This window comes from Artemia sp. Qi Xiang Cuo, unplaced genomic scaffold, assembly GCF_049724085.1.
Source record: "Artemia sp. Qi Xiang Cuo unplaced genomic scaffold, ASM4972408v1 HiC_scaffold_23, whole genome shotgun sequence".
Classification (NCBI taxonomy): Eukaryota; Metazoa; Arthropoda; class Branchiopoda; order Anostraca; family Artemiidae; genus Artemia; species Artemia sp. Qi Xiang Cuo.
In genome coordinates this window covers 5,929,510-5,954,040 of record NW_028297432.1, presented here as the reverse complement: position 1 = coordinate 5,954,040, position 24,531 = coordinate 5,929,510, and the positions used below count along the sequence as shown (strand labels likewise).

Below are 24,531 nucleotides of genomic sequence, written 5' to 3'. Positions count from 1 at the left end.
TTTGTGCCGGATACTCCTTCTTTCTTCTATCCAGAGGGAAAGTAGAGGATCTTATTACTGCTTCTTCTGGTTCTTCACCACTATTATTTTCATTGAATGTGCTTACTCAGTCTTACTACTCATTGAATGTTTGTCTGTCCAGTCTTGTTACTTTGAGAATAGCATGATCAATAAATTATTCAATACAATTTCAGATTGGAGAATGTTCATCTCCAAGGGTCCGTGGAGCTTTGGGAAGTTTTACTGCGATTTTTCTTGCACTTGGTATCTTAATTACATACGTCATTGGAAAATTTGTAGACTGGGATGAGCTTGCCTGGATCCTATCCATCTTACCAGCTTCTTTACTCGTTTCCATGCTTTTTGTGCCAGAAACTCCTTCATTTCTTCTATCCAAAGGAAAAGAGGAGGAAGCTAGGAAGTCACTACAATTTTACAGAGGAAGGTGCGTCTTTAGTTTTGTAAACTGCCGCTACAGTTATTAAGACCAGAATATAATTTTCTCTTTACTGAAAACAATCCTAATTTTGAGATAAGTTTTTATTTCTCATAGTATTAAAAAAAATCACCTTCACAACCAAAATGGCTGAAAAAAAAAATGTGTTTTGACAGTTAATGAATATACTGGTATTCATTTCTGAAAGTCTCAATAATTTGGGATTTATTGAAGTCAGAAAAGAGAAAACGTTTGAAGTGTCTTTCGTTTTCAATAAAGTGCAAATCACGTTCTGGTCTTTAGAAGGCACGCAGGCCGTTAGCCTCACTCCTCTTTGTGGTAGTTTCCACTCGTTTTGAGTTTGAATTGGTTATTTGTTGTATTTTTGGGTTTAATTTATTTATTGATGATGATTTGTGGTGGTTTCACGATGGTAATAGTGTTTGAATTTGTTCCTACTCTTTTTTTGTTTTAATTTAGCTCTTTACTTTTCTTTCAAAAACCTCTTTTCTGGAATTTTTTAATTGATTTCTCTTTGTTTTTAATTGTATAGTCTTTTTCATTGGTTAAGAAAACAGCGTGTCTTTTTGTTTAGTCTAACTTCTCCAAAAAGATACCTTGCAAACCTAAAACCCTGAGTTTTTCCTGGGGTATTGCACAGACAATCTTTTAGCAGCCTCGATACATATAGTTTGTTTTTATTTAGTTTTATATCCCCCTCAACTTTCCCTGAAAGTTTCAACATAATGTCCTATTCTATTCCCGAGATATTGCATTTATGCCATTGGGACTTTGACAACCTGGATGTACTTAAACTCTTTTGATTTTGTTCAATAGTAGTAGTGGTTCATTAGTAGTAGTAGCAGCAGTAGTAGTAGTGGTGGTATTAGTAGTAGTAGTAGTAGTAGTAGTAGTATTAATAGTAGTAGCTGTAGTAGTATTAGTAGTAGTAGTAGTAGTAGTAGTAGTAGTAGTAGTAGTAGTTGTAGTAATATTAGTAGTAGTAGAAGTAGTAGTAGTCGTAGCAATAGTAGCAGCAGCAGTAGTAGCGGTAGTGGTAGTAGTAGTACTAGTAGTAGTAGTAGCAGTCATAAGTTGTTGCAGTCACTGTTTTAAGTATTCACTGTCGCAATTAGTTACAGTCACAGTCGTAGTTAGCTGCAGACACAAGTAGTTTTTGCATTCAGAGTCGCATGCAGTCGCAATAGCACCTCTAGGTAGTCATGGTCGCAGTTAGAAGCTGTTGGAGTCTCAGACACAAGTTTCCACAGTTGCAAGCAGTTATAAACGCAAGTAGTCATAGTCGTAAGTAGTCACAGTATCAGAAGTAGTAGTCGCATAATTAGTAGTTTTAGTAGTAGCAGTTGTATAAGTAGTAGCAGTAGTTGTAATAGCCCTGAAATGTTCAATTGAATACTCTCAGATGTTCCTGGAATGCTGCTAATACGCTCTGTTGACAACCTTGATGCTTATAATGCTTTGATATTGGTCAACGTTCACCTCAGCATCCCTTGAAAGTTTCATTTTAATGCCCTTAGCCATTCCAGGTATATTGCAGATACGCCCTTTCAACATCTGTATTTAATAAAATATCCCTCTCTACATGCCGCGAAAGGTTCAATCTAATACACTCAGCCATTCCAAAGATATTGAAAATGCGCCCTTATGACAAACTTAGACGGACATAGTGTCTTTTGATTTAGTTCAACATTTCCAATAATATGCTCTTAAAATTCCAATATAACACTCTTGGCTGTTACTGGAATAATGCAAATACACCCTTTAGACAATCTAGATACGCATATAATCTTTTGGTTTAGTTTTATACCCCCTCAAATTTCCCTGAAAATAAAACTTAATATCCAATTCTGTCCTAACGCATTGCACCTATGCTGTTTTAACTACCATGATATTCATCCCGTCCGATTTAGCAGCATCAGTAGCACTGAAAGTTTGAATCTAATACCCTAAGCCGTTCCTGAGATATTGCTGATGCGTTTTATGGACTATCTGCATGCATATAGTTCCATTTGATTTAGTTTCATGCCAACATGAACAAAAAACGTAGTGAAAGTTGTGCCTTTGGCTTAGTTCAACATCCTCCTTAAGATGTCCTGAAGGTTTCATCTTAATATTCTAAGGCGTTTCTGGGATACCGCTGAACCACTCTTTCGACAGTCAGTATGCACATAGTGTGTTTTGATTTATTTCAACAGTATCCTAAACATTCACCGAAAGTTTGTCCTTAATAGACTTAGCCTTAGAAGTAGTGGTAGTCGTAGTAGCATTAGTAGCAGTGGTAGTAGTAGAAATATTAATGCATTTAGGTCGGGTCAACGTAAACCTCAACATGTCCTGAAAGTTTCAGATTATTATTCCTAGCCGTTCTTAAGAAATTTGTGCATACGCCCTTTTGGCATCCGGCGTGCACATTGTGTGTTTGATTTAGTACAACATTCCCCTAAATATTCAATTAATATTTACCATTAATGTTTTTAGCCTCAGTTGTAGCAGTAGTCGTAGCATTAGTAGTAGTAGGAATAGTGTTGGCATCAATATAGTGCGTTTTGGTTTGTTCCGTATCCCCTCAACATGCCCTCAAAGTTTCAATGCTCTGACCTGTTCCTAAGATATTGCTTATATGCCGTTTTTACATCCTGCATACACGTAGTGTGTTTTGATTTAATTTGACACCACCATCAACATTTTCTAAAATTTCTCATTAATACCCTCAGCCTTAGTTGCAGCATTAATTTTAGCAGTAGAAGTACTACTAGTAGTATGCACATAGTGCCTCGGATTGGGATGATGTTAGCCCTCTTTGCATTTACGGAAACCATGGGTATGCTATAAGAACGAGCAAAAATTATTCTTTATATGAGTGGAGGCTCAAACTCCTGCTCTTTACGCCAAAAGTCCTATTGTGCGTTTGAGTAGTGTTTGAGTAGTCCCTATTAAAGCAACGGAACAAATTCTTCAACTTTAGCCTAAAGAGCAGGGATTAAGGAGGAGAATCGCGCCTTATTATTATTTTTTATTAGTTTAATTAGTAGTTTTTTTATCGAGCGTTACTGCATACAAAACTTCAAATGCCGTATCACAAACTTCTTCAGTTATCTGGGTAAAAGCTTTGAATATAACTTTGAACTTAGAAGCTTAATTTTTTCATAATGCTCTTTGCCTATATCTATTTTGTCACCTTTGAAACAAGTGAAATGGGTGACTTTGATATTGATTGTTTTTTTTTTTTACTCTTTTGGATTCCTAAAAAACCTTCTTGTATTAAAAACTGGTTTTTAATAACAAATTTAAAAAAAATACATTTTAAAGTGTTTTTTTTTTGGCTTCTCTATAGAATATATGTCATATAGGCTAAGGCTGAACTGCTGCTTTTTTATTCCTTTTGGCTGCTCTTTTGGATATTATTCATTTTTTCTTTTGGGGATTCATTCCAAATTATAAACTGATAAATACCTAATATCAGTCAATTATAAACTGCATCTAAAAGGAGTAAATTTATCAAACTGAAAAATACATGATGAACACTTCACATGAGAACACTTCAATTACAATGAAACAAAAAACACTTAATGGTTTATTCGGTATGAAGAAAAATCAAGTGCCAGCAATTTTCTTAGGTAAAAAATGAAAAGCTCATCCGTTTTAAATGTAATTAAATAAAGTAATAAGCTGACTGAAGTAGCCCCAGGAGGATGTTGAGATTTTCATCCTAGTTCGTCACTTTAAATCCAAGCAAAATGTTAGGTCACTTAGTATCAGTTATTGAGTTTAAGCTTTGATTTTCAAATGCTCACAAAATTAACCAAATTTAAGAAAGTCGCAACAATAAGTCACCTGTGGTCAAAAATACTCAAAGACTCCTCTTTGATCCTCACCCAGGCTCAAAGCTTCTGCTATGGTCATTTCCACGGAAATCTCCAAAGAATTTCTTTTTAAAATAGCTTTCAAGCGTAGTTAGGGGTATTTAGCCTTTTTTGCTATTCTTCAAAGCTTTGAAAAAAGTGTTATAATATTTCAAATGTTGCATTTTTTATATTTATGCATATTTTTGGTAATCATTTGTGGGGTGATCGAATTTTTTAAACCACTGTAGAAAGCTTTTACTATGACCTGGCCTTTTAATGTAACTTGGGCACTGGGCCAAGGGCGCCATTGTCACTCGAGCGCAAAGTTAGGTGGGGATGTCGATATTGCTTTCGTCACACGAATTCGTTTTAGTGTGAATCTGCCTGGTACTTATGAATGAATGTTTTCAAAGTAAATCCGTTTCATCAATAAAAAAAACACGGGTTGGGGACATATGCCACAGTCCCTTTCGAGGACAAGAACATTCAAGCTGTATACGAGTCATAACTTACAACAATTTTGTTAGTTTTCGTTAGTTTTTCAACTTTTTGTTACCCTTGCTTTCAATTAAAAAAAAATCAATGTCTTATCAATTAAATATGATAGCCCCCTACCCCCCCCCCCATCTGGATACCCTCTTGATAGGATACCGTCTCTGCTTTAAATAAAAAAAAATAATTAACTTATTGGTACCCCTGCTTTCAAAAAAAAATCGAGGTATTATCATTTAAATATGACAGATCACTACCCCCCCCCCTCCGGATACCACCTTGATAGGATGCCGTTTCGGCTTTAAATTAAAAAAAAATAACTTTTTGGGACCCCTGTTTTCAATAAAGAAATTTCGAGATACTTCCATTTAAATTTAACGCCTCCCTACCCCCTCTGGATACCACCTTGATAAGATACCGTCTCAGCTTTACATTATAAAAATAGTTTACTTAATAATTAACTAGGTCACTATATGGTTCAAACAAACACGCAAAATAACGTTAAACAGCTTAGTGTTCCTTGAAAAAAAAATTTGAGGGAATGAGTAAAGGGGTACAATGACAGCAACAAAAATCTCGAAATTATTTAGATATGCCTCAAATTATTAGAACACTGAGTCCTAGATTCGCCGTGGCGTTCAATAAGATCCAAAGAATCTTATTAAACAAGAGCACACACAAAAGCCAAATTAGGCCAGTAGCCTTTGAGAAATCGCAAAATACCCAAGACAATGAACAAGTCCTAATGGGAAGCCCTGGGTATATCAAAATATTTCAATGGTTTCCCAGGGAATTTGATATCATTTTCTTCTGTCTCCACTTTAAATGAATAGAATAATTATCTTTTTGGCATCCCTGCTTTCAAAAACAAATGAGGTATAATCATTTAAAAATAATAGCCCCTATCCCCCCCCCTATAAGCAATAATTTACAATTTATTTATGAATCATGTTTTTGGTATAACTTCCGGTTCGATCTTTAATTCCCCAACCTTGTACATAGCTTAGTCTATAGCTAAATTTTGTCTCAATAGAAGGTTTTTTTCTGGGGGGGGGGGGGGAGTAAAAATGTTTCAGAAAGAAGATTTTATTTTCTATAAGGCGTTCAAAAATTGAGGATTAAACATTAAGAAAATCTTATCTAAAAACAGCAAAAAAAAAAAAAAATCTGCAAACTTACGATTCAGCTGTAGAAATAATCTGTCGGCTGTCAATTTCAAAATCCAACTGAAGGCTGAAGCTGTATAGTAGTGAATGCGTTCTATAATTCCATTCAACTTGAAAATAAAATTCTTGGCTACGAATGATGTAAGAAATAGCGATTGAGAAACTGCATTCGAAAGGATTTAAACTCATTTCACAAAGACGATACTTTTTTTTGTCAACATATTAAGAACTGTGTATATTGTAATATTTGCAAATGCATATTGCATCAGTCTGGTTTTTATGCAAAGTAACAAAAGAGACGAAAATTAATGAACAAGAGAGTAGTGAAGAATTATGGTATGCAAAGTAATATTTGGCAGGGAAAGTCACTGGTGATAAATCGCTAGGGGTGGCACCGTGATTGCGTGATTTTCGGGGATTTGAGGAACCAATTTTGTTTTCGGGAAGTACCCAAAAATTCGGGGATAGTGCAAGCCCTGCTTGATTTCTAATCAGGAAAATCGAAATAATAAACCACATGAGAAGGAAAAGCTCCGACTTTGCGGTTGACGCAATAAAGAATTGCCGCAAAATTAATTTAAAGTCGACCGAACGCCGCCGCCTCTGCCGGTGGCGGTGCACCTGCAGCGTGCCGGCGACATTGCGACACTTCGGTGGCGGTCGACCGGGCCTCTCGTCGGCGGCGTTCGGTCGATCCACCGGCGCGGCGCCGGGGTCTAATTTTGATTACTAAATATCAGTATATATATATTAAACTGACAATGCACATTCATTTGTATTTTTTTCAGTAAAGTGCAAACTTTGTAAAGTGCAAAACACTTTCAACAAAAACCTTATGCGCCCCCAGGGCATAACTTACAACCCTTGCCCTGAGGGCTGGGGGGGTCATTCTCAAAGACCTGATTTCCAGAACTTTCTACTACGTTGAACAAAATGGCTATCTGAAAATTTTGATGGGATGTGTTTGGAGGAATGGTGGGCGTGAGAGGGGGATTAGTTCCCCTCCAATCACTCTCAACTATTAAAAAGGGCACTAGCCCACTCAATTTTCAATTGAATGAGCCCCTGTTCAAGTTTCACGACAACTCAATCTATAAAAACCTTATATGCCCCCAGGGCATAACTTACAACCTTGGCCCTGGGGGCTCTGGGGGGCTTTTCATCCTTAAATACATAATCGCTAGAACTTTCAACTACGTTGAATAAAATGGCTATCTCTAAACTTTGATTGAATGTTTTTGGGGAGATGGTGGGCGTGAGAGGGGGGGTTAATTACTCTCCACTCACTTTCGACTATTAAAAAGGGCAATTTCAATTTCCAAACAAATGAGCCCTTTTTGAAATTTCTACAACAACTTTCTACATAAACCTTATATGCCCCCAGGGCATAACTTACAAACCTTGCACTGAGGGCTCTGAGGGGGTTATCATCCTAAAAGACCTAATTTGAAGTACTTTAAACTACGTTGAACAAAATGGATATCTCAAAATTTTGAATGTATGTGTTTGGGAAAATGGTGGGCGTGAGAGGGGCGTTAGTCGCTATCCAATCACTTTCAACTATTAAAAAAGGCACTAGCCCTTTGAATTTCAAATCGAATGAGCCCTTTTTCAAGTTTCTACGACAAAGATTTCAATAGAAACCTTATATGCCCCCAGGGCATAACTTATAACCCTTGCTCTGAAGACTATGGGGGGAGTGTCCTGCCCAAAGGTATAATTTCCTGGACTTTGAACTGCGTGGGACCAAATGGCTATCTCAAAATTTTGATTGGAAATTTTTGGGGAAATGATGAGCGTAGAAGGGGTATTAGTTGTCTTACAAGCACTTTCGATTATTCAAAAGGGCACTAGCCATTTCAATTTCCAATCCAATGAGCCCTTTTTGAAGTTTCTACGAAACTTCAAAAAGGGCTCATCGTTTCTACGAAACTGCTAAACTACGCGTTCTATAAAAACCTTATATGCCCCCAGGGCATAACTTAGGGGAGTCCGGCCCACGTTTGCCACTTTTCTGCTTATTTATTTTCTGTAAACACAGTTTTTGACATAAAATAATTCTGAAAGTTGCCATGTATATATTCATGTTTGGGGTATCTCTAAATAAATCCTTGACGACCAATGTTTCTGGACGTAGCAAAAAATGGGTTACACTGATGTAGCCCAAAAGTGGCGAACCAGGGTCACCCTGGTTCACGTTTGCCACAGATTGGCCTTCGTTTGCCACCGTCCTACCTCAAGTCAAGGAAAGCTTTTACTTCTCTAGAATTAGTCCTAAAATTTGCTGCTTATCAGATTTTTAATTGTCTTTCAGAATCCAGATACAAAAATATGAACAGGCTTAGGACAGTAGCCTACTCAAAGACCCACCTTCTGTAAATCAAATCCTGGCTAAGTATGCTCTTAAAGGCCGTCTCATTAGATGGAACATTTCGACCGATTAACACATCTTGTATCCTGAAAGGTCAACACCAAACTTCAGCCTTTTGCTAAGTCTTGAAGTCCAAGCTGAGACTGAGGGCTTACCTAACCCTGTTACAATATCAGACTTAAAGACGGAAGATTCTTCGTCGGTAAGCACAAACTTGCTAGGTTCTACGCACTTCAAGAATAGAACATCAAGCTCAAGTGGATATTCCTTCAAAACTTTTGCAGCAAAGAAGCACTTAGCACGCTTTTTACCTGCAAGTCCAAATAAAACAAAGTCACCAACTTTTATTGGCTTGTTTCCGACATCTTTCTTATCTTCTTCTAGCTTAAGACCTTCCTCACTCTCATCGTCAAGCTCCATCTCAACACAATCAGACTCGCTTTCACTCTCAAGGAACAAAAATACTTTGCTTGCTTCTTGCAATTTAGCTTTTGTTGCGCTCTTCTTCTCCTGGGTTTTCTGTTATTTTTTCTTCTTTTTTTGCAGCTTTCAGTTCCTCTTCTCGGCAGATTCTTTCCTTCACTGGGGTATCAGTCAAAATTTCGGTAGTCTTTTTTTCACTGCACACATAGTAATATTCTACCGTCTTTCTGCTGATGTTACCTTGCCAACCAGTTTCTGTCCTTTTGCTGCAACAATTTTCCCTGGCTTGTGAACTGTTGATAGTCCAATTTCGTCTACATTGCAAATATTTTGCGCAGTAAATTTGTGGCGCTAGTACACATCACCAAGATTTTTGAAAAATCTCCCAACTGTCACGCAATTGAAAGCACTTGTACGGCCAAGACTAGTTGCTTTAGGCGCTCTTACAGTAAGTAGTTCGTGTCTTGCTATAAAACCATGGTACCTATCTTCACCTGCAGCATTTTGATTGTCACTGCTTGTCCATGAATTTGGGATGGTAAGTCCTTTTGCAAGAGAATACCTGCAAGCAAGCTGACAAACTTCAAGTGGTGTTAAACCTTAATATATAAGGCACACAGCTTGCACGTATTTAGCAAGAGTATTTTCTTGTTCCTCTGTAAAGATCTGTCTTGTAGCATAAAGTGGTGAGAAAAATAAATGAGGTCCAAGCAAAGTTTGATACAACCATACTGAATCTTCCAGGCTAAAGTATATGGGATTGTCGTTTCTTCATTGAGTGTATCTGACAAAATATGAAGTAAATATCAATGAAACGTGTTGCAAAAATTTAGCTTTCCAGGTTTGCCAGGTCCAGATTCGCCAGTTCTAGAGTGGCAAACCAGGGCTGTTTTTTTGTGGCAACCGTGGGCTTTTTCCTTTTTTGAAGAAAAATCAGCACTTTTCAGTTGTTATTGAAGAGGGCGGTAAATGTCTTTTATTAATAGTTTACTAAGTCTCAGACGTTTCTATCAACATAAAAAGTTCTCCCTTACCTCTATGTTAGAGACCAACCTTTTCATTTTTCTTTAACACAAAAATTTACTTTTCAAGCCCTAAAAATCAAATTACCATACAAACCTGGAAAACGGGGTTCAACTCAAAGTTGGATACATTCAAGCTTTTGCTACTAGATAACAACTTAAAAACTAAATTATGGGAATTTTTCCATTAATGGCTCCCTAATTAAATGCAAATGACAAACCTGGGCTGTGGCAAACCTGAGCCAGTCTCCCCTACAACCCTTTCCCTGAGGACTGTGGGGGGTTGTCATCCTCGAAGACCTAATTTACAGAACTTAAAACCACGTTAAGTAAAATGACTATCTAAAAAATTTGATTGGGTGTGTTTGGGGAAAAGATGGGCTTGAGAGGAACGTTTGTTCCCTCCGATCACTTTTGACTAGTAAAAACGGCACTAGCCCTTAGGATTTCCCATCGAATGAGTCTTTTTTGAAGTTTCTACGACTACGTCTTCTATAAAACCTTATATGCCCCCAGGGAATAACTTACAACACTTGCCTTGAGGGCTGTGGGGGAGTATCCTCCCCAGAAACATAATTTCTATCTGGAAATCAACTATTCTGAACAAAATGGCTATCTTAAAATTTTGATTGCATGTGTTTCGGGAAATGGTGGGCGTGGAAGGGGTGTTAGTCGCCTTCCAATCACTTTCGACTATTAAAAAGGGCATAATCCACTCCAGTTTCCAATTGAATGAGCCCTTTTCGAAGTTTTCGCGACAAATTCTTCGATACGAAGTGCCCTGCTCTAAAGGAAAAAAAAATAATGAATAATACATTGTGCCAACATCGTTCTTATATGCCCCCAGGGCAAAACTTAAAACCCTTGCCCTGGGGGTTTTGGGGGAGTGTCCTCCTCAAAAAATATTTTCTATCTGGAAATCAACTACGCTGAACAAAATGGCTATCTCAAAATCTTGATTGGATGTGTTTGGGGGAATGATGGGCGTGGGGGGGGGGCCTAGTTGCCCTCCAATCACATTCGACTATTAAAAACGGCACTAGCCACTCCAATTGTCAATCGAATGAGCCGTTTTCGAAGTTTCTACGACAACTCCTTCGATACGAAATGCCCTGGTATAGAAAAAAAACAACAAAAAATAAAAATAAATAATACATTGTGCCAACATCGTTCTTTACTTAGGCAGCGCAATTGCGCTGCCTATGATTCGACACCATTTTTGAGGGTTTTCAGTCTATTTTTAGAATTTCCTATAACTTTTTTTTCGCAATAAACCTTTACCATTATGATTAATCAAAATCATAGTTACCATTCCCTCGATCAGCTTCAAGTCCCAGTTTTTTCTCACTTGACAAAGTTTTTTTTTCAAAAAGTGTTTTTAAATTTCTGATTATGGTCGTGGTTCGTTCTTGCAGCTATCGATATAGCAATGATGATGTGCCAACTTCCGACTTGTCAGAAGGTTTTCCAATGTTCGGTGGTCCTTAAAACGAAGTGTAAGACATTTTGCCACTTTTATAGCCATTTTTAGCCCTGTAGGCTAAATGCCCTGTGGCTCAAGAAGGGAAGAGAAAGTGGTTTTCCAATGTTCGGTGGTCCTTAAAACGAAGTGTAAGACATTTTGCCACTTTTATAGCCATTTTTAGCCCTGTAGGCTAAATGCCCTGTGGCTCAAGAAGGGAAGAGAAAGTGGTTTTCCAATGTTCAGTGGTCCTTAAAACGAAGTGTAAGACATTTTGCCACTTTTATAGCCATTTTTAGCCCTGTAGGCTAAATGCCCTGTGGCTCAAGAAGGGAAGAGAAAGTGGTTTTCCAATGTTCGGTGGTCCTTAAAACGAAGTGTAAGACATTTTGCCACTTTTATAGCCATTTTTAGCCCTGTAGGCTAAATGCCCTGTGGCTCAAGAAGGGAAGAGAAAGTGGTTTTCCAATGTTCGGTGGTCCTTAAAACGAAGTGTAAGACATTTTGCCACTTTTATAGCCATTTTTAGCCCTGTAGGCTAAATGCCCTGTGGCTCAAGAAGGCTCAAGCCCTGTGCAAATAAAATTGAAATCTGAAACCATACTAGTAAACAAATTGACAAGCTTGCGCTTTACTGCTTGTCTGTCAAGATTTACTGCTCTAAAATCCCTAGATAAAAATGATTATAAAGGTTTGATCCGATGTGATAAATCATTCCAGGCATCAATGGATGAGAACCTAATTACTAAAACTTTATCTTAATAGTTTTTAGAAGATGCTACCTTTACAAATATCAAACATGTATGCATATAGGCTACGTGCAATAGGGCAAACAGGACATTCTCCCTTTCTTTTGGAGAACCAAGTTACAAAATTTATAATATATAGCAAGGCTTGACGTATTTCTGGCAAACAAGCTTTCTAAATGCCCCCTTCCATTCTAAGGGTTTTTGCATACTTGACCCCTGGGGATATTTAACTGTTCTTTTATGAATATTTGGGAATTATTTTTCAAGCTTTAATTTTTTTTGCAGCATTTGTAAGAAGAAAACCCTACTAAAAACTCGAGTTGTCGCGGATTTTGGGTGTGTTTTCAGTATACAGCCGTGCAGAATGTTAAAAATGATCTTTTTTTCTTTTTTAAGCTTTTCAATCTTAGAGATATCAGGATATCAACAGAAAAGCAATATTATTTCAAAGTGAGCTAAAAATGCGAACAAGGTAAAAAACACTTGAACGAGGGCTTCATGAAAATCCCCATTAGGTCAGGCTCTGTCTCTTGAAACCCATCTCTTACGCTAAACACGATAGCATATCTTTGCTATTTTTTATATTGCCCATTATCGTTTGTGCATGAGTTAAAGAAATTAAATAAATGCCTTTCTCGTATATTCTTCTAGAAATACAAATATTGAACCAGAATATGAAAGGCTCCGTGTCAATGTGATGAAGGCGGGCGATTCGGGGAATCAGGGAATTAAAATTACGGACTTGAAAAAAGGATCTGTATTCAAGCCATTATTATTATCGATGGGTTTGATGTTCTTCCAACAGTTCAGTGGTGTCAACGCAGTTATTTACTATACAGTGAGTATTTTGTATCATCAATGAAAGAGGGTGTCTTGAAGATTATTCTGTAGCAGGATATGTAGACATGTGAATGATGGATTTAGATTTAATCTTGAATTTTGTTTTAATTATGCTGAGTTCTCTTCTGTTTTTACCCTCCTGCCCTTCGTCTTTCTTTTTTGCTTTCTCACTTGATCTTCTTCCTTATCTGAACATCCCTGTGCTACTTGGTGTCGCTTTCCAATTTCTTTAAATTGCTTCCTCGTATTTATGTATTAATTAAAAAAACTTTTTCCGCAAAATAAGTTTTTCTAAAAAGTAAAGAACTCCATTAAACCAAAACTGAACAAAAATAGAATCAAGTAATCTACCAAGCATACAACTACCACAAATCAGTATCAATAAATAAATGAAACCCATAACAAACAGCCAAAAAGCCAGAATATAACTTTTACTACACTGAAAAAAATTCAAATGAATTTACTGAAAAATAAATGTACATTGTCATTTTAATATACGAAGGCTGATGTTTCTTCTTTAAAATCTTAATTAATTTTTGTTTTCTTAAAGCTATAAAAATGAAAACATTTAAAAGAATTTTTTCAGTAAAGAGCAAATTATATTCTGGCTTTTAGAAAGCATAGGATTTAGAACTCTACTCATATTAGTTTCTGTTAAGTTTCTACAACACCACTTTCTGCAAGAACCTTATATGCCCCCAGGGCACAATTTACAACCCTTACCCTGATGGCTGTGGGGGGAGGGGATTGTCATCCTTAAAGACCTAATTTCCAAAACTTTCAACTGCGTCTAACAAAATGGATATCTCAAAATTTTTATTGCATGTGTTTGTGGAGAGTGTAGGCGTGAGAGGGGGTTAGCTTCCCTCCAATTAGTTTCCACTATTAAAAAGGGTACTAGCCCTCTTAGTTTTCAATCGCATAAGCAGTTTTTGAAGTTTCTCCGACCATAAATTCCATAGGTACCTTATGTGTCACCGGGACATAACATACAACCCTTGCCCTGACGGTTGTGTGAGGTTTGCCATTCTGCAAGACCTAATTTTCAGAACTTTCAAATACGTTGAATAAAATGACTATCTCAAAATTTTGATTGGATGTGGTTGGTGAAATGGTAGGCATGGAAGGGGTGTTGCCTTCCAATCCCTTTCGACTATTAAAAAGGGCACAAGCCATTCCAATTTCCAATTGAATGAGATGTTTTCGAAGTTTCTATGACAACTCCTTCGATACGAAGTGCTCTGGTCTAAGACCAACCAAGAAAAAAAATTATAATACATTGTGCCAACATCGTTCTTTACTTAAGCAGCGCTAATGCGCTGCATATGATTAAGCTGACACATCGAGGCATGCTCTCCATTGACCATGGTGGTAATTCTTATTGCAACAATTTATTAATCAATCCTTCAGTTCAATAGCACATATTTTGCACGGGGATGCTTCAATATTAAAGGAAATTAAGTGAAGTTGAAAAATTTGTGAGTAATCCTGCATAGCCAAGCCATTTTTCAGTGGATTTTTTTATCAAGCAGTTTGAGGTAACGATCTGTACAAAGGAATGGGTCGGCCCAATAGTAACCGAACTTAAAAAAATGATAACAATAGATACATCAAAAGAATTGGCTTTTAATCTTGATTCTAAATATATAAAATTCATTAAATTCAATATTAGCCATCAAAAGTTACGAGCCTAAAAAATTTGAATGGTTTTCAAAAGAGGGGAAAGCGCCCCCAATAAGTCAAGGATTTTAATGAAATTCCCATAATCAGATTCGGTGTGTCAGAGAACCCTACTGCAAAGGTTTGAAGCTCCCATCTGCAAAAATGTGGAATTTTCTACTTTTTGCCAGGAGAAAATTCACAGATTTGTGTTCTTTTTCCCAGGGGTGATCGTATCGAAAAAATGGTCCTAAAGATTAGAAGTGGGCTCAACTGAACGGAAATTAAAAATTCTGGTGCCCTTTTTGAGTGACCAAAAAATGAAGGGCAACTGGCCCTCCTTCTGCGCCCCTTGTTTCCCCAAAGTCATCGAATCAAAATTGTCAAAGTCATCGATGTGCCAACATCGTTCTTTACTTAGGCAGCACTATTGCGCTGCCTATGATTAAGCTGACACATCGAGGCATGCTCTCCATTGAACATGGTGGTAATTCTTATTGTAACATTTTATTAATCAATCCTTCAGTTCAATAGCACATATTTTGCACGGGGATGTTTCAATATTAAAGGAAATTAAGTGATGTTGAAAAATTTGTGAGTAATCCTGCATAGCCAAGCCATTTTTCAGTCGAATTTTTGATCAAGTAGTTCGAGGTAACGATCTGTAAAAAGGAACGGGTCGGCCCAATAGTAACCGAACCTAAAAAATGATAACAATAAATACAACAAAAGAATTGGCTTTTAATCTTGATTCTAAATATATAAAATTCATTAAGTTCAATATTAGCCATCAGAAGTTACGAGCCTAAAAAATTTGAATGGTTTTCAAAAGAGGGGAAAGCGCCCCCAATAAGTCAAGGATTTTTAATGGAATTCCCATAATCAGATTCGGTGTGTCAGAGAACCCTACTGCAAAAGTTTGAAGCTCCCATCTGCAAAAATGTGGAATTTTCTACTTTTTGCCAGAAGAAAATTCACGGATTTGTGTTTTTTTTTGCCCAGAGGTGATCGTATCGAACCAATGGTCCTAAATATTAGAAGTGGGCTCAACTCAATGGAAATTAAAATGCTGGTGCCCTTTTTGAGTGACCAAAAAATGAAGGGCAACTGGCCCCCCTTCCACGCCCCTTGTTTCCCCAAAGTCATCGAATCAAAATTTTGGGATAGTCATTTTGTTCAGCATAGTTGAAAGATACAGTAACAATGCCTCTGGGGATGACATGACCCGCTCCCCCCGCACAGCCCATGGGGAAAGGGCTCTAAGTTATAAATGTGTCGTTTATTTACATATAGTATTTGTTACTGGGATGAATACAGACATTCGGTTCAGAGTAGTCAGAAAGACAGGCCACTGATAATAAAAGAAGACTATCAATCCGTCATGTCAGATATAGTGAAAGAAGACCACCCAATTCAAAGTAACATAAAAGTAATGGAACAAAAGTAAAGTCAAGAAAAGTCAGTAGAGCCTAAACAAGTTCAAAATGCTGTGTTTTCTGGCGCAAAATCCTTTTCAGGACTACCTAAAATACAAAACGAATGGAGAATGAATTTTCGGTGCTTCTAGAACGAGGTTACTTAAATATCTTATGATCATCATTACTAGTAGAAAGGCCCTATCGACTCCCGTACGAACACCCTGCTACCATCTACAATTTAGTTTAACGTTGACAGAACATAATTTATGGTTTTTCTCACTGAGAATGCAAAAACAGAATTTTTCTCTCTTGAAAAACTGGATTTTTCTCACTTTTATGGATGTTTCTTGGACGGTTATCAGTTTTGGTCAATTTATTTGTTGTTTTTATGGATGTCACCAGCAATTTATGCATGTTTTATGGTTTTTGTCACTGAGAATGAAAAAACAGGATTTTTCTCACTTTTATGGACGTTTCTTGGACGGTTATCAGTGTCGGTTAGTATATTTGATGTTTTTCATGGATGTTAACAGCAATTTATGGATGTTTTATGGTTTTTGTCAGTGAGAATGAAAAAACAGGATTTTTCTCACTTTTATGGATGTTTCTTGGATGGTTATGAGTGTCGGTCAATTGATTTGTTGTTTTTCATGGATGACAACTGCAATTTATGTCTGTTTTATGGTTTTTGTCACTGAGAATGAAAAAACAGGATTTTTCTCACTTTGATGTATTTTCAAGTAGAATTGTCTCCGGGCGAAGTTTATTAATGTTTTTGGTGTTCGTCCAGGAGAATTGTTTCCGGGCGAAGTTTATTAATGTCTGACGGATGATGTCAAGGTTGATTGATTTGTCATTAATGGGGAATTAATTTGTTGTTTCTAAGGGGAATTATTGATCTACGAAAGGGGAATTAATTTGCTGTTTCTAAGGGGAATTATTGATTCATGAAAGGGGAATTAATTTGATGTTTCTAAGGGGAATTATTGATTCAAGAAAGGGGAATTAATTTGGTGTTTCTAAGGGGAAGGTGGGTAAGAGATATATTGATCTAGGACTCGAGAGGGAAAATGGATTTCCGAGAAATTGATTGCGTAACCTAACCTCCATATATGGGCATAGAATTCCTCGACGGGAGAGGATTTCTGAGAAACTTACTGGCTAAACGAAAGGAGAGAATTCCCGAAAAATCCATTATATAATCGATAGAACGCTATCAGGAGCTCGTGACAGTAATTCATCTATGGGCATAGAATGACGTAATCGATTAGGATAAATGGATTTCTAAGAAATTGACTACATAATTGGTGGAACCCTATCAGGAGGTCGTGACGGGAATCCATTTATGGGCATAGAATGACGTAATCGACTAGGACAAATGGATTTCTGAGAAATTTATTACATAATTGGTAGAATCCTATCAGGAGATCGTGACGGGGGTCCATATATGGACATAGAATGACGTAATCAACTAGGACAAATGGATTTCGGAGAAAATTATTACATAATCAGTAGAACCCTATGAGAAGGTCATGACGGGGGTCCATATAAGGACATAGAATGACGTAATCGACTAGGACAGTTGGATTTCTGAGAAATTGATTACATAATCGGTAGAACCCTATCAGGAGGTCATGAACGGAGTCTATATATGGGCATAGAATGACGGAATCGACTAGGACGGTTGGAATATTTCAGTAGTGGTTTGTCGTGGTTTACCATTTCACAGTTACATTCTCTTGATTTTACAAAGTTCATTTGCGATTTCTTTCGTTGAAATGCAAGAGTTGGAATATTTCAGTAGTGTTTTGTTGTGGTTTACCTTGTCACAGTTACATTTTCTTGATTTTTCAAAGTTCATTTTTGAATTTCTTTCATTGAAATGCAAGTGTTGGAATATTTCAGCAGTGGTTTGTTGTGGTTTACCTTGTCACAGTTACATTCTCTCGATTTTTCAAAGTTCATTTTGAATTTCTTTCACTGAAATGCAAGAGTTGGATTATTTCAGTAGTGGTTTGTCGTGGTTTACCATTTCACAGTTACATTCTCTTGATTTTTAAAAGTTAATTTTCGGTTTCTTTCGTTGAATTGCAGGAGTTGGAATATTTCAGTAGTGTTTTGTTGTGGTTTACCTTGTGACAGTTACATTTTCTTGATTTTTCAAATCTCATTTTCGATTTCTTTCGTTGAAATGCAAGAGTTGGAATATTTCAGTAGTGTTTTGTTGTGTTTTACATTGTCACAGTTAAATTCTGTTTATTTTTCAAAGTTCATTTTTTATTTCTTTCGTTGAAATGCAAGAGTTGGAATATTTCAGTAGTGTTTTGTCATGGTTTACCTTGTCACAGTTACATTCTTTTGATTTTTCAAAGTTCATTACCATTGAAATATTATATAGTTCATATACATATATAGTTCATATACATTGATTTTTCAAAGAGAATGTAACTGTGACAATGTAAAGCACAACAAAACACTACTGAAATATTCCAACTCTCTTATTTCAACGAAAGAAATTCAAAATGAACTTTGAAAAATCAAGAGAATGTAACTGTGACAAGGTAAACCACGACAAAACACTAATGAAATATTCCAACTCTTGCATTTCAACGAAAGAAATCGAAAATGAATTTTTAAAAATAAAGAGAATGTAACTGTGGAATGGTAAACCACGACAAACCACTACTGAAATAATCCAACTCTTGCATTTCAATGAAAGAAATTCAAAATGAACTTTAAAAAATCAAGAGAATGTAACTCTTACTAAGTAAACCACAATAAACAACTACTGAAATATTCCAACTCTTGCATTTCAATGAAAGAAATTCAAAATGAATTTTGAAAAATTATGGGAATGTAACTGTGATAAAGTAAACCACGACATAACACTACTGAAATATTCCAACTCTTGCATTTCAACGAAAGAAATTCAAAATGAACTTTGAAAAATCAAGAGAATGTAACTGTGACAATGTAAACCACGACAAAACACTACTGAAATATTCCAACTCTAGCATTTCAACGAAAGAAATCGAAAATGAGCTTTGAAAAATCAAGAAAATGTAACTGTGAAATGGTAAACCACAACAAAACACTACTGAAATATTCCAACTCTTGCATTTCAACGAAAGAAACCGAAAATGAACTTTTAAAAATCAAGAGAATGTAACTGTGAAATGGTAAACCACGACAAACCACTACTGAAATAATCCAACTCTTGCATTTCAACGAAAGAAACCGAAAATGAACTTTGAAAATCATGAGAATGTAACTGTGAAATGGTAAACCACGACAAACCACTACTGAAATATTCCAACTGTCCTAGTCGATTACGTCATTCTATGCCCATATATGGACCCCCGTCATGACCTTCTGATAGGGTTCTACCGATTATGTAATCAATTTCTCAGAAATCCATTTGTCCTAGTCGATTACGTCATTCTATGTCCATATATGGACCCCCGTCACGACCTCCTGATAGGATTCTACCGATTATGTAATATATTTCTCAGAAATCCATTTGTCCTAGTCGATTACGTCATTCTATGCCCATAAATGGATTCCCGTCACGACCTCCTGATAGGGTTCTACCGATTATGTAATCAATTTCTCAGAAATCCATTTGTCCTAGTCGATTACGTCATTCTATGCCCATAAATGGATTCCCATCTCGAGCTCCTGATAGGGTTCTGCCGATTATGTAATCAATTTCTCTGGAATTCATTCCCTTCGATTGCGCAATCAATTTCTCGGAAATCCTCTCCCCTCGAGGGATTCTATGCCCATATATGGAGTCCCGTCACATGCTCATGAGGTTAGGTTAGGTTACGCAATAAATTTCTCGGAAATCCATTTTCCCTCTCGAGTCCTAGATCAATATATCTCTTCCCCACCTTCCCCTTAGAAACAACAAATTAATTCCCCTTTCGTGAATCAATAATTCCCCTTAGAAACAGCAAATTAATTCGCCTTTCGTAGATCAATAATTCCCCTTAGAAACAACAAATTAATTCCCCTTTCGTGACAAATCAATCAACCTTGACATCATCCGTCAGACATTAATAAACTTCGCCCGGAGGCAATTCTCCTGGACGAACACCAAGACATTAATAAACTTCACCCGGAGACAATTCTCCTTGAAAATACATCAAAGTGAGAAAAATCCTGTTTTTTTATTCTCACTGAGAAAAACCATATAACACACATAAATTTAAGTTGACATCCAAGAAAAACATCAAATCAATTGACCGACACTCATAACCATCCATGAAACATCCATAAAAGTGATAAAAATTCTTTTTTTTCATTCTCACTGAGAAAAACCATAAAACATCCAAAAATTGCTGTTGACACCCATGAAAAAAAAAACAAATAAATTGAGTAACACTCATAACCATCCAAGAAACATCCATAAAAGTGAGAAAAATCTTGTTTTTCAAGTGAGAAAAATCCTGTTTTTTTCATTCTCAGTGAGAAAAGCCATAAATTATGTCCTGTCAACGTTAAACTAAATTGTAGATGGCAGCAGGGTGTTCGTACGGGAGTCGATAGGGCCTTTCTACTATTACTGCAGAGTGAATCGAACTACAATAATCCTTTGCAGGAGCAGATTCCATAGCTACTGTACTGTAGTAACTGCTAATCAATGAGTAGTTATAGGGTTTATGATGTCACATGTATGGGACCCACGCATTCTTAGCAGTAGGTGTCATAAACTATGGAGAAATCTCATAGTTTACTTATTATTTTCAGAAAATTGCGAAATGATCACAGAAGTGTTCTTGACTTACCTTGATTTGGATGGCAATAGGCTAATAGACTGTTATAAACTAATTTCGGTGGAGAATTTCTTAAAAGGTGTAAAAAACAAATAACTGAACTAAATTAAACTACGTGGAAAATCGGAGCTAATGTCTTAGTTACGTCTTTTGGAAATGGAGAAGCAATGTGATCTTTGTGGAGAGAAGGAAGTTTCTAAAAATGTTGTCATCAGGACATTCCCAGAAAAAATTGTTAATTTTAAAGAAACTTGACTGGTATCTTTAGGGTAAATTCTTAGAATGAAATAGCTAATTGAATAGTTAGGCTTGTCGGGCATCAGAGCACAATCTCACCTTTTTGGGGAGGTGAAGGAGATAGAGACCCCTAAAAACTGTTCATTATTGGAATAAGAAGATTTCTCGAAGTACTAGAAAACTTTAGCGTGTAGTACACGGGGGCTGCCTTCACACCCCGGGCGGCTGAGCTTGCAGAGTAACGCCACTGACCACCTCTATCAAGGACTTTGGAATCTGTAGTACATTGGGATTTGAACCTATATCCCGTAGGACATAAGATTACAAGCTCAGTGGCATCCACTCGGCTAAGTGTGGCAAGGATGCAGGAATAAATTTTTGTAGTCTTCCTTCTAGCTTCTCCAAGTTAATGTTTTTGTATATTAAGCTTGCGCATTTAACCCTAGTCCTGAGACATTAAATCAATACTTCTGGCCAAGCACTCAATTACACCTTGTCGACCTAATCAGCTCCCAGTAAACTGTTCATGCAGCCATTCATGAACAATTAAATAAAAAAAGTGTTTTTTAACTGAAAGTAAGGAACGACGTTAAAACTTAAAACGAACAGAAATTATTACGTATATGAAAGGGGCTGCCCCCTCCTCAATACCTCGCTCTTTGCGCTAAAGTTTTGTATTGTTTAGAAAAATAGAGTTGTGAGAAAGTCAAACTTTAGCGTAAAGAGCGAGGCGTTGAGGAGGGGACAGCCCCTTTCATATACGAATAATTTCTTTTCGTTTTAAGTTTTAACGTCGTTCCTTACTTTCAGTTAAAAAAAACTTGTTTTTTTTATTTAATTTTTGAATGTTTTTGAATTAATGCAGGTTTTTATTTTGGCTCACCGTACACGAATAATCACGATAAAATTTTCTTAATAACTTTACTTTTTTTTGGTTCAGTGACTTTCTCGAAATTTCTGTAATTTTATTTACGAACGTTTGTAGTAGTAATAAATATACGTAACTTACGCATTAACTTACGTAACAAACCTCTATATTCATAGATTTTTAGTACGTATATTAGGGGGTTCGCCCCCTAGTCAATACCATGCTCTTTACGCTAAAGTTCGAAGTTTGTTACCACTCATTAAAAATGACCTCTTAATCACAAAGGCCGTTAATTAGAATAAATAGCTCTTATGAAAGTACTAAAAAATCTTTGGCTTAATGAGTAAGGTACTGACTAGGGGGTGAACCCAATCATATAAGTAATAATTTCTGTTCTTTTTAAGTTTAGGTGTTCCTCCTTACTTTTATTTGAAAAACTTGTTTTTTTTATTGAATTTCTGATCTTTTTCTTCAATAATGATGGGAAATCCGGCGCCCCCTTCATTGCAATGTCCCTTCCCCCATGAAAACTTCCTTCATGGAAAGATCCTTCCATATAACCCCTGACCCCACCTCCACCTACCAGAAAAAATCCCCCTGAAAACGTCTGTATACTTCCCAACAACCAATACTATATGTTAACATTGGGTAAAGTTCATAACTTTCAGCCCTCCCCCCGGGGACTTCGGGGGATTAAGTCATCCTAAAAGACATTGTTATCATATTTTCGACCATGCTGAACAAAATGGCTATGTCAAAATTTTGATCGGGTGACTTTGGGAAAAAATGAGTGTGGGAGGGGGCCTAGTTGCCCTCCATTTGTTTTGTCACTTAAAAATGGCAATATAACTTTTTATTTTCGTTCCAATGTGCCCTCCTACGATATTCTAGGAACTCTTGGTCGATACGATCACCCATGGAAAAAAAAATAAATAAACACGCACCCGGCATCTTTCTTCTGGCAAAAAATGCAAAATTCCATATTTTTGTAGATAGGAGCTTGAAACCTGTGCAATAGGGTTCTCTTATACACTGAATATGATGGTGTGATTTTCATTAAGGTTCTATAACTTTTAGGGGGTCTTTCCCCCTTTTTTCTAAAATCAGCCAAATTTTCTCAGGCACGTAACTTTATATGTTACATCAAGGTAAGACTAAACTTGATGAAAGTTATATATTTGAAATCAGCATTAAAATCTGATTCTTTTGATGTATCTATTGGTGTAAAAATTCCGTTTTTTAGAGTTTTGGTTACCATTGAGCCGGGTCGCTCCTTACTTACAGTTCGTTACCACGAACTGTTTGATAATATTCAAATGGGGAGGAGCTCGCTGTCACGTAGAAGTTAAGCATAAGAGCCTCAGCTATTTACAACTGTCCAGATTTTGTCTTTCAGTATAGAGCACCATTCGACGTTCCTTGTATTATGAAAATGAAAGGCACCACAATCCTATCTGAAGTCATTCTACGCCTTATTTTTATATTAGGTTGATCCCAAAATTTTCTGACATAATATCGTCTATGGATTTTCATTTGTCCATATTAACCTAATGATGTCATGGTTGCAGCGTCCGCCAACAGCCTAGTAAAGACCGAACTCCAGCCCATAGTAACCGAAAATAAAATAAATGTATTTTGAAATAGACAGTCAAGTGAGGAAAATACGCCGTTTGAAGCTGATCCAGGAATAATAAGTACTATTTCGATTAATCTTAATGGTAAAAACGCTCGGAAATTCCGTGGAATCGCCACAGCCAAAATCCCCATCTAAGAGAATTACAGTCCTCCATCCTGAGCAACAAGGAGAACTTTTTTGCATAAGTAGCCCTGATGTGTTCCTTTTTTACCTTTGTTTTTTAGTCGCCGCTAGTGGGGCACTGAAACATCATAGCAAAATGTTTAAGGGCTTATTTGAAAGCTAATTTTTTACATCTACGAGCTTTTTGTAAATAAAAAAAACATGATATTAAAAAATAAAGTGAAAGTTTTGACAAAAGCTGCATCTAGCACACGCAAAGTGATATAACCCTCGTGTAACTCAACCCCGTGCAACGGAACCCATGTAACTAAACCCTCGAGTATCTTATCTCAGGTGCAGCTGAACCACCTTTTCATTGGACCCCCATGCAGCTCAAGCTACGTGCAACTCAACCCCATTTAACTGAACCCTCGTTCAACTGAATCCTCCTTCAACTAAACCCCCTTTTAAGTGACCCCCGCTTAACCCAACCTCTGTTTAACTCAGCCCTTATGTAACTCAGACCACATTTAAATCAAGCACTGTTTGGCTCAACTCAACCCAAGGCCTAAGAATAAGTTTGAACTGTCGCTGATTAGAGGCTGAAAATTTGCTTCTCGCTGCGTTCGCAGTTTCTAATTTATATTATTCATTTGGGTAACCCTAGAACTTTTCGAAATTAGAAGGACCTCTCAGGAAAGGGCCTATAGACAAAAGCATTGGCCGATAAAGCGTTTTTTGGCCTTATTGTAACTATGAGCTTTTCAATTAGCGTTTGGGTCAAAGGGGCAAGTGAAAAATTTGATTTTATACCTGGCTCCCTGGGCTCAATCAGTTTGATTCTTTTAGCAACGTAAAAACATTTTGTTTGAGTCATTCATTATCAGATCAACCAGGACATGACACCCGCCTTTATGGGGCTGGGGAAATAAAATACTAATTCCGAGAACCTTGGATGGTTACCCGTTTCAGCGTGCCTACGATGTTCCAGTGACCCACTTGTGCT

General features: G+C 36.9%; 1 protein-coding gene across 1 annotated transcript in view; it reads left to right on the top strand.

Annotated features, from left to right (window-relative positions):
* The window catches only part of LOC148938992 (facilitated trehalose transporter Tret1-like), a 124,741-nt gene that overhangs the window by 40,503 nt on the left and 59,707 nt on the right, over window positions 1-24,531 (top strand). The window contains exons 3-4 of the mRNA XM_089107382.1: window positions 177-445; window positions 12,639-12,825. Coding sequence (XP_088963508.1) covers window positions 177-445; window positions 12,639-12,825 — 456 coding nt within the window. The remainder of the gene's footprint in view (window positions 1-176; window positions 446-12,638; window positions 12,826-24,531) is intronic.